The following is a 10,000-nucleotide window of genomic DNA, read 5'->3' as shown; positions in this document are numbered from 1 at the left end:
GAGAAGGATGTTTGAAGGAGAGAGAGGTGAAGAGGAGAGGAGAGGGAGAGAAGGATGTATGAAGGAGAGAGAGGAGTGGAGAGATTGACGTACCTCCTGTCCAGTAGCAATGTCTATCGCTGTGTAGACAGTTCCGGAAGCTCTGCGGAAGACAGGACAGTAGTACTTTACAAATGAAGATTCAGACGCACTGGTCAGATTTCACAATATATCAGTGTCACAACACATAGAAAAGAAAAGAAGGCAAATTAACAATTTAGAGGTTTATGTGAAGAATTCGATAGATAGACAGATAGATAGATAGATAGATAGATAGATAGATAGATAGATAGATAGATAGATAGATAGATAGATACTTTATTGATCCCCAAGGGGAAATTCAATTCATAGGATTATCCATCCAGACGCAGAGACCATGAAGACCATGACCTTAAAAGTATTTGTACCTGCACTGATATAATGTGTTAAATGAATGAGTTTATGCCATATTTGAGGAAATCAGTCCAAGATAAATGTAACACAACTGCGTTAACTGATAGTGACCACAAGAGGGCAGACATATCTGAAGTTGAAGCAGGGCTAGCAGCCATTTTGATTTCAGCATCTGACAGAAAATAAATCTAGCCATTAGGCTACTGATATTTTTAGAACCATTTCCATAGTTGAACAACTGGCTGCATACCTTTACAAATGCCTGTGTGAGTTTCATAAACGGCAGACTGGTTTACTGGATGAGACACAGCACTGGTGCTTTAAGCCTCATTGGAGATTTTTTTCTACACAAAGTCAGCTTGTCAGCTTTTCCATCTCCACCAGTTGAAATGAATGTTTAGTAACATTAGAGTCCGATAAACACCTCTAATCCTAACCCTTTAGGAAGCAGCGAGGGAGACAGAAGAAGGAGAAACAGGTCTCAACTTTGACCCACTTTCAGCTGTAAGGGATCCGATTTCCTTTTATTTATTTATCTTCCTTACTCCCTCCCACCACACAAGACATTTTTCCTCTCCTGCTGTTTTCTCCTGCGTGCTCACATCTATCTATCCATCTATGTTTCCCTCTATGTTTCCCTCTGTCTATCTATCTATCTATCTATCTGTCTATCTATCTATCTATCTATCTGTTTCCATCTATCTATCTATCTATCTATCTATCTATCTATCTATTTCCATCTATCTATCTATCTATCTATCTATCTATCTATCTATCTATCTATCTATCTATCTGTTTCCATCTATCTATCTATCTATCTATCTCTCTATCTATCTATCTGTCTGTTTCCATCTATCTATCTATTTACCTATCTAACTGGTAAGAATAATGAGAGACAGAGGGATCAGGTGAAATCGCTGCTGTTTTCTATGTGTGTGTGTGTGTGTGTGTGTGTGTGTAGGTGTGTGTGTGTGTGTGTGTGTGTGCGTGTGTTATTTTCTGACCAGTGTTAATTCTGGAACTGAAGTGCTTTATTTCTGGTGTTCCACTCCCTAGAGAGTTCTGTATGTTAATATTAACCTGCCCTGTCTGTCTTTGAGCTAGTTTACACTGATGGCATAGTGTCCTAACACACCATAAAGCTGAGGTGTGTCTCCACTGTGCTTTTTGGTTTTAAGTTGCAACATTTGAGGACAAACGACAAACGGAATGAGTGGAGAGGAGAGAGAGAGAGACAGAGAGAGAGAGAGAGAGACAGAGACAGAGGGGGTGCAGGGGGAGAACTCACCCTTGGCCAATCTTCTCAAAACGAGTATACTTCTTCTTGGGGTCACCAACACTCACGATACTCCCTGTATGTGCATGTGTGTGTGTGTGTGTGTGTGTGTGTGTGTGTGTGTGTGTGTGTGTGTGTGTGAGAGAGAGAGAGTGAGAGAGAAAGCAGTGGTGGGAAGAAAATAAAAAGGACATGGTAAGATGATACCCACTCACATACACCCCTATGAAAACACACATACACTTGTGGGAGTAAGAGTGCAATGATTTGTTTATTTGCTCATATTCGCAGGAGTAGGTGAATAGGTGAGCGATGAACTGATGAGTGTGTGTGTGTGTGTGTGTGTGTGTGTGTGCGTGTGTGTGTCCGGGTGTGTGCGGGTGTGTGCGGGTGTGTGTGTGTGTGATACTGATATGGAAACGTGAGACACACTCATGGAACTTTCTCATCATTTCAGACTGTCTGACTGACCGTCACCACTGACTGACAATCATTACTCCTTCTGTACAGACACACACACACACACACACACACACACACACACACACACACACACACACACACACACACACACACACACACACACACACACACACACACGGGCACACACACACGGGCACACACACACCTACACACCACTCATACTCACGCTCTCTTACACACATAGACACAATCACTTTGACATAAACACACACGCCCTCACACACCTGTAAACACACACACTCACAGATAAACACACTCTCTCACACACACAATCTCTTACATACGTAAACACACACAGGTAAGCACACAGGCCTTTACACACATAAACACACACAGCCTCACACACACATAGACACACACACACACATACTGTACGTGACCACTCACTGAGCTTCTCTAGTATCTCCTCATCAGTCATCTTTGATTTCTTTCTCTGGCGGTCGGTATGGCGATAGAGGGCGCTGGATGTGGCCGTCGTCGACGTGACGTCAGGCTCCACCTTTGACTCTGGGGGGGAGGGGTCCTCTGGGATTGGAGGGGGGTGTGCCGCCGGAGAGAGTGTGTGTGCGTTAGACGAGGTGTCCAGGACAGAGCGTGTGTAAATCTGTGGGATCCACACACAAACACACACAAAAATATATCATTTTTGCTTTTCAGTTTTCAGTTTTGAAACCATCCTGTCAATATTTATATTGAAATAACAAAGCACACACTTACAAACATGAACCCAAACTTAACCTCAAACAAACACACACACACACACACACACACTCGCTGCATATTCATCCACTAAGTGTGCCCAAACACACACACACACACACACACACACACACACACAATACCACTCACCGACTTAGTGTGTTCTGGTCGCGGGGCGATGACAGGAGGGACCTCATCATCATCATCTTCTTCTTCCTCATCATCGTCCTCATCTTCATCGTCATCATCATCATCATCTGCTTCCTCCTCCGACACCGGGGGGGCCAGGGGGGAGTCGGACGTCAGCTTCGCACCCTGAAGGGCAGGGAAAGGGATCTGGCCAATCAGACGCTACATGGGTTACTACAGGAACTGATCTGGCCAATCAGACGCTACATGGGTTACTACAGGGACTGCTTGTGCTTACTTTAACAAAGAGAGGGATAGAGAGATGGAAATAGAAAGAGAAAGATAGAGAGAGGGAGGAATAGAGAGAGAAGGATAGAGAGAGAGAGAGAAGGATAGAGAGAGAGAAGGATGAGTTGATAACCTTATGAAAGAGAGGGATAGAGAGACGGAAATAGACAGAAGGGGATAGAGAGAGAGAGAAGTGGATAGAGAGAGAGAATGATACAGAGAGGAAGAAGGTTTGGTTGCTTACCTTATCAAAGAGAGTACTGCAACTCCTGAGACTCACAGGCGGACCAGAGGACAACAGCCGATTCTACAGGACAGGATGGATAGAGAGAGAGAGAGAGAGAGAGAGATGAACTGAGTGAACCCCCCTCCACCATATTCTCTGCAGTGAGAGTGTGTGGGTGCAGCATCTCCCATCCGTCAGAGCCGAGTATTTATAACATCAAAGGCGGAGATAGAGGGAGAGGGGGATGGAGGGAGAGAGGAAGAGAGAGAGAGGGAGAAAGAGAAGAATAGAGCAAGAGAGAGAGAAGGCTAGAGCAAAAAAGAGAGAGAGAGGATAGAGGGAGAGAGAGGGAAGGAGGGAGAAGTAGAGGGGGGAGCACTACAGCACTAAGCTAGCAAAGGTTTATGCTAATGTGGTTCCTCTGAAGCAGATCTGCAGTAAAGAGTGACTACAGAGACAAACATAAACCTCCCCATCCCTCCACCCTTTTAACTCAATACCTATCCATCCCCCTCTCTCCTTTATCCTACTCTATCCCACCATCTCTCTCTCCATCCCTCTGCCTTATCCAACTCCCCATCTCTCCATCCACCTCTCCATCTCTCTCCATCCCTCCAACTCTTTATCCCTCCATCCTTTTTCTATCCCTATACTTCTCTATCCCTCCACCCTTCTCCCCATCCCTTTCTCCATCCCTCCAATTCTCTATCCCTCACTACCAACATACTACCTCTACCACAACCACTACCAGTTCCTATCAGAGAGGGGGCATCCCTCTCTATCTTCAAACAGCTCCTGAAGGCCCAGCTCTTCTGAGAGTACCTTCTCTCCTAGCACTGCTAACAACTGAACACCTAGCACTGTTAACAACTGAATACCTAGCACTGCTAACAACTGAACACCTAGCACTGTTAACAACTGAACACCTAGCACTGCTAACAACTGAACACCTAGCACTGTTAACAACTGAACACCTAGCACTGCTAACAACTGAACACCTAGCACTGCTAACAACTGAACACTTAGCACTGCTAACAACTGAACAATTAGCATCTAACTCTCCTCGTCTCCTACCCTTTACTTCGCTTAAACTGTCATTCGATGCTATGTGAGTAGTACTTTATCACATCCCACTATATGTCACATCTATACTATATCACATCCCACTATATGTCACATCTATACTATATCACATCCCACTATATGTCACATCTATACTATGTCACATCCCACTACACAGCCTAATGTTTTTCACTACTGTTTTACTGCTACACTGTTTTTCATGCTATATTAGCACACATGATCAATGGCTGCGGTCAGGCTTCTGCTACAATACTGAATGAATGAATGGCTATAACCCTATTACCTCAACCTGTTCTTGCACTGAAATAGTTTTTTACTCTACCTTGTCTACATTATACTTTACTCTCCTATTTGTCCATATTATTTTAATGCTGGTCTCTAGACCTTACTCTTGCACTGTTGGACTAATGTTGGACTACTTTTTGCACCTTCACCATGACACTCACTCTCTTGAGCACCTTGCCATGCACACATAACTAAAGGACTATGGTTGGACTACTGTTTGCACCTTCACCATGACACTCACTCCCTTTAGCACATTACCAGTCCCGGCCCTGTCACTACAAGCGTCTTATGCTTGATCACCCTCAAGCACATTGGACTTTCTTAATTTAATTTATATAGTGCATTTAGTATTTAGTTTTGTTAGTTTTCTTATCTTTCTTATCTTGTACTGTCTGTATTGTACAGTGGAGTTTAGTTATATGTTTATACTTATACTTATGTTTACCATTTCTGTTGTAAGTGCATGTTGTGTGTTATGTCTGTATGCTACTGAGACCCTTGAATTTCCCCATGGGGATCAATAAAGTATCTATCTATCTATCTATCTATCTATCTATCTATCTATCTATCTCACATCTATACTATGTCACATCCCACTATATGTCACATCTATACTACAGTATGTCACATCCTGCTATATGTCACATCTGTGGCTTCCCATGCTGATCCCCATGCCTATCTGTCCACGCCTATACACATTTCTCTTTTCTTGCCTAAAAACCTGGAGCCCTATAGCCTGGAGCCCTCTTTGCAACATCAGTCCTCTCTCTCGGGATAAACTAGCATGGACACGAGAACAGAGATGCTAATACACTAAGTGAATGGTTGTTGATGTTTAACGACTTCACTCACCAGGGTGTTTGTAGCCATATAACCTTGTGCTGATTTATCTGGGACACAAGAGCCAGAAGAAAATGTGTGTTAGAAACAACAGAGAAGACACCCTCGTCCATAGATGCACACACACACAATACTCATACACACATTCACACACACACGCACACTCTCCCCCAAACCCAATAAACACACAAACTAACACACCTCCCGAGGTGAAGCTCATGTATTTCTGATTGCTGGTGGTGTCTTTTGAATCATAGAACTTCAGAACGTCGATGACGGCTTGCGGATTCTTCTTCTGTTCCATCTTTGTGATGTTGGACGTCTGCAAGAGGCGCGCCCATTGCTCCGGTATACCCTGAGAGATGACACATAAACGTTACAAAAATGTAAACATAAACATAACAAACATAAACGTAAACATAAACATAAACATAACAAACATAAACATGAACATGAACATGAACATGAACATGAACATAAACATAACAAACGTATCTGGCTGCAGGAGATGGGGCCACTGAGAGAAGATAGGGAGAGACACTCAATGGTGTTTTAAGCCCCCACCGTTGTACAAATACAAACACACACTTCACACAAGTACACACACATACACACACACACACACACAAACAGAGCAAACACACACTCGTACCGTGAACTCCCCAGTGATGGCATCAAAGCCCACATGAATGGTGTGTTCATAATCAACACACACACACACACACACACACACAAACAGAGCAAACACACACTCGTACCGTGAACTCCCCAGTGATGGCATCAAAGCCCACATGAATGGTGTGTTCAAAATCGGACGGTAGGGAGATCTCTGGCCTCTCCTTCTCCTTCTTCTTGTTCGCTGTGAGAGAGAAGAGAGAGGGGGAGACAGAGTCAAGAAACACAACCCAACTTATGCGCACACACACACACACCCACGCACGCACGCACGCACGCACGCACGCACGCACACACACACACACACACATATGATAAAAGATGGTCTAAGAGACCACACCTGCGAGAGAGAAGTGAGAGGGGGAGAGAGTCAAGAAACACAACCCAACTTACGCACACACACACACACACACACATAAAAGATGGTCCAAGAGACCACACCTGCGAGAGAGAAGTGAGAGGGGGAGAGAGTCAAGAAACACAACCCAACTTACGCACACACACACACACACACACACACACACACACACACACACACACACACACACACACACACACGATAAAGATGGACCAAGAGACCACACCTGCAAAGAACTTATTTCTTCCAGACTGTCTTCGGAGATGTTGATCCTTAAACCTCTACCTAACCCTACACACACGTGCACACACACACACAGGCAGATAGCGGTACTTACACTTGTCCCCCCCAGGGAAGATGGACCTCAGCCGGGCTTTGCGGTTCTTCTCCTCGGGCGCCATGGGCAACGGTTTGGTCACAGGGAGGGGGGCGGCCACCAGTGAGGAGCTGAAGGAGGAAGAGGATGAGGAGGAGGAGGTGGTCGCCGAGGAGGAGGACGAGTCCCGCAGTCCGCTGGCCACCCGCACGGGAGGGGCCGGGGGGCGCTGGGAGGAGTCGTCGCCGGAGATGGTTGCCGAGGCAACGCTGCCGATGCTGCTGTCGTGGTGGGGGAGGTTGTCGTGGCTACTGCTGCTGGTGCTTGCACCGCTGGACGCTGACATTTCTCTAGGAAAGAGCTGGACACAGAGGGAGAACGAGAGATTATTATTAAATAATATTAAATAAATAAATTTTATCTATTGCATTTCTCTAGGGTAGAGCTAGATAGCAAGGGATAAAAATAAATCATTATTATTATTAATAATTATAATAATATTAACAATAATAATAATACATTAATATTATTAGTAAGTCTGAGGGTGCACTGGCTCAAATGTAAAATAGATTATTATTAGTATTATTAATAATAATAATAATAATCATAATAATAATACATGAATATTATTAGTAAGTCTGAGGGTGCACTGGCTCAAATGTATATACAGTATATAAACGTTTTTTTTATATTCTGTCTATATCTGTCTTATTCTATATCCGTCTTGTCTTATGTGCGTATGTATGGACTTGAGTCTGCTAAATAAAGCTTCATTTATTCATTCATTCATTCAGTAATAATAGTATTGTTATAAATCTGTCTACCTATATTTATTTCTGCATGCTTAGACAATACAATTTTTGTCATGTCGATAAGGCCTTTAAATTGAAATGGAAACTGAATTGAGAAAGACAGAGACAGACAGAGGGGGAGAGAGGGAGAGACAGAGGGAGAGAGGGAGAGAGAGGGAGGGAGGGAGGGAGAGAGGGAGGGAAAGACAGATGGAAGGTGAAAGAGAGAGGGAGTGGTGAAACAGAGAAGGGGAAGGAGGAGAGAAGCCAGTAGAAAGATTGATGCTGATTAAAGGACTGTTATTACAGGACTGAACTCATAACACAACTCAGGCCCTTAGTCTCTCTCTCTCTCTTCCTCTATTAATCACTCTCTCTATGTCCATCTTCCTTTCTTTTCTTGACCCAGTCTCTGAAAAAAATATACCCCCAGGGACTTAGGACACATGCACACACATAGACACACACACACACACACACACACACACACACACACTCACGCACACACCCACACACACACACATTCACGTTGACCTTCTCTGAGTACACACAAGCACACAAACGGTCACATAAGAAAAGAGGCCGAATCTTTTGTGCACTGGCTCTCATGCAGCTGTGCGTGTGCCAGTATGTGTGTGTGTGTTTCTCTGTGTGTGTGTGTGTGTGTGTGTGTGTTTCTCTGTGTGTGTTTGTGTGTGTGGGTTTTTTTTCTGTGTGTGTGTGTGTGTGTTTCTCTGTGTGTGTGTGTGTGTGTGTGTGTGTGTTTCTGTGTGTGTGTTTCTTCTGTGTGTGTGTGTTTCTGTGTGTGTGTGTGTGTGTGTTTCTTCTGTGTGTGTGTTTCTTCTGTGTGTGTGTGTGTGCAATCATGTATATGTGTGAACTTGTCTGAACCTGGTCTTCTGATTCAGCTCAACATATTGTCTGTGTGCATGTGCGTGTGTGTGCATGCATGCAGTGTGTGTGTGTTTGTGTGTGTGCACGTGCATGTGTGTGTGTGTGTGTGTGTGTGTGTGTGTGTGTGTGTGTGTGTGTGTGTGTGTGTGTGTGTGTGTGTGCGCATGCGTGTTTGTGTATGTGTGTGCAATCATGTATATGTGTGAACTTGTCTGAACCTGGTTTTCTGATTCTCTCTCAACAGACAGAAAAGTTTGTGTGTCTATTTGAATATTCTCGACAACAGTTGAAGGTGTGTCTGGGAATTCTTATTTTCCCACACCCACTCACTCTCTCTCCACACACACACACACACACACACACACACACACACACACACACACACACAGCGTGAGTGAGAGACAGAGAGAGAAACTCAAAGCTGTTATTCTGGCTTGACAATTTAGCTGGATTTCCCCGAAATGTCATAACGTCTCTCTCTTTCTCTGACACACACACAGACACACAAACACACACATACACACGCCACACATAAGAACACACACCTAATGGAATACTGGAGAGATTGTGACTGAGACAGGGGCAAAGGTTTACATTATCACAACATGTGAAATTCTAATCAGACGTAACGTACAGAGCTTGAGGAGCCAATCACTGACCAGCAAAGCAAGATGCCTGAACTACTGTAGCCAATCACCTAACAGCACAAAAGATATATCTGACCTGTCATAGCCTGATGATATGGATTAGAGGAAAACATCAAAGACAAGCAGAGCAAATATTTATAATAAGCTTTGCCTTCTTAAAGTAACTTTTAACAGGATTGCATGTGTGTGTTGGTGTGTATGTGTGTGTGTGTGTGTGTCTGTGTGTGTGTACGGGTGCACGTGCTGCAGAAATTAATAGGTGACATTGATAATAATAACCTAATAATAATAGTAATAATAATAACAATGATGATGATGGTGATGCTAATATAATAATATACTGGTAATGCAGTATAACACTATTGTGCTGTGGCAGCAGTAATGTCTTATTTCTGTCTTATCCTCGTTTTCCCTTTCTCTCCCTCCTTCCCTCCCTCTCTCTCCCTCCCTCCTTCCCTCCCTCCCTCTCCCTCTCTCTCACTCCTTCTCCCCCTCCCTCTCCTTTTCCACTCCCTCTCTCAGTCCATCTCTCTGCACCACTCTTTCCACACTATGCCATTTCAGCTCAAACTCTCACA

General features: G+C 44.0%; 1 protein-coding gene across 3 annotated transcripts in view; it reads right to left on the bottom strand.

The window, feature by feature from the left end:
• LOC121708691 (serine/threonine-protein kinase PAK 3-like) overlaps window positions 1-10,000 on the bottom strand; it is a 54,853-nt gene that overhangs the window by 4,269 nt on the left and 40,584 nt on the right. For 2 of the 3 annotated variants that reach the window (XM_042091506.1, XM_042091505.1), the window contains exons 2-10: window positions 7,112-7,451; window positions 6,500-6,600; window positions 5,943-6,096; window positions 5,754-5,791; window positions 3,552-3,614; window positions 3,041-3,226; window positions 2,579-2,795; window positions 1,721-1,784; window positions 94-142 (exon numbers count right to left, since the gene is read on the bottom strand). In XM_042091506.1, coding sequence (XP_041947440.1) covers window positions 94-142; window positions 1,721-1,784; window positions 2,579-2,795; window positions 3,041-3,226; window positions 3,552-3,614; window positions 5,754-5,791; window positions 5,943-6,096; window positions 6,500-6,600; window positions 7,112-7,436 — 1,197 coding nt within the window. In that variant the 5' untranslated portion in view covers window positions 7,437-7,451. The remainder of the gene's footprint in view (window positions 1-93; window positions 143-1,720; window positions 1,785-2,578; window positions 2,796-3,040; window positions 3,227-3,551; window positions 3,615-5,753; window positions 5,792-5,942; window positions 6,097-6,499; window positions 6,601-7,111; window positions 7,452-10,000) is intronic. The other variant, XM_042091507.1, reaches the window with a different exon arrangement.

This window comes from Alosa sapidissima, chromosome 5, assembly GCF_018492685.1.
Source record: "Alosa sapidissima isolate fAloSap1 chromosome 5, fAloSap1.pri, whole genome shotgun sequence".
Taxonomy (NCBI): Eukaryota; Metazoa; Chordata; class Actinopteri; order Clupeiformes; family Clupeidae; genus Alosa; species Alosa sapidissima.
Note: the sequence above shows the minus strand (reverse complement) of the source record. Positions and strands in the feature narration are given on the sequence as shown.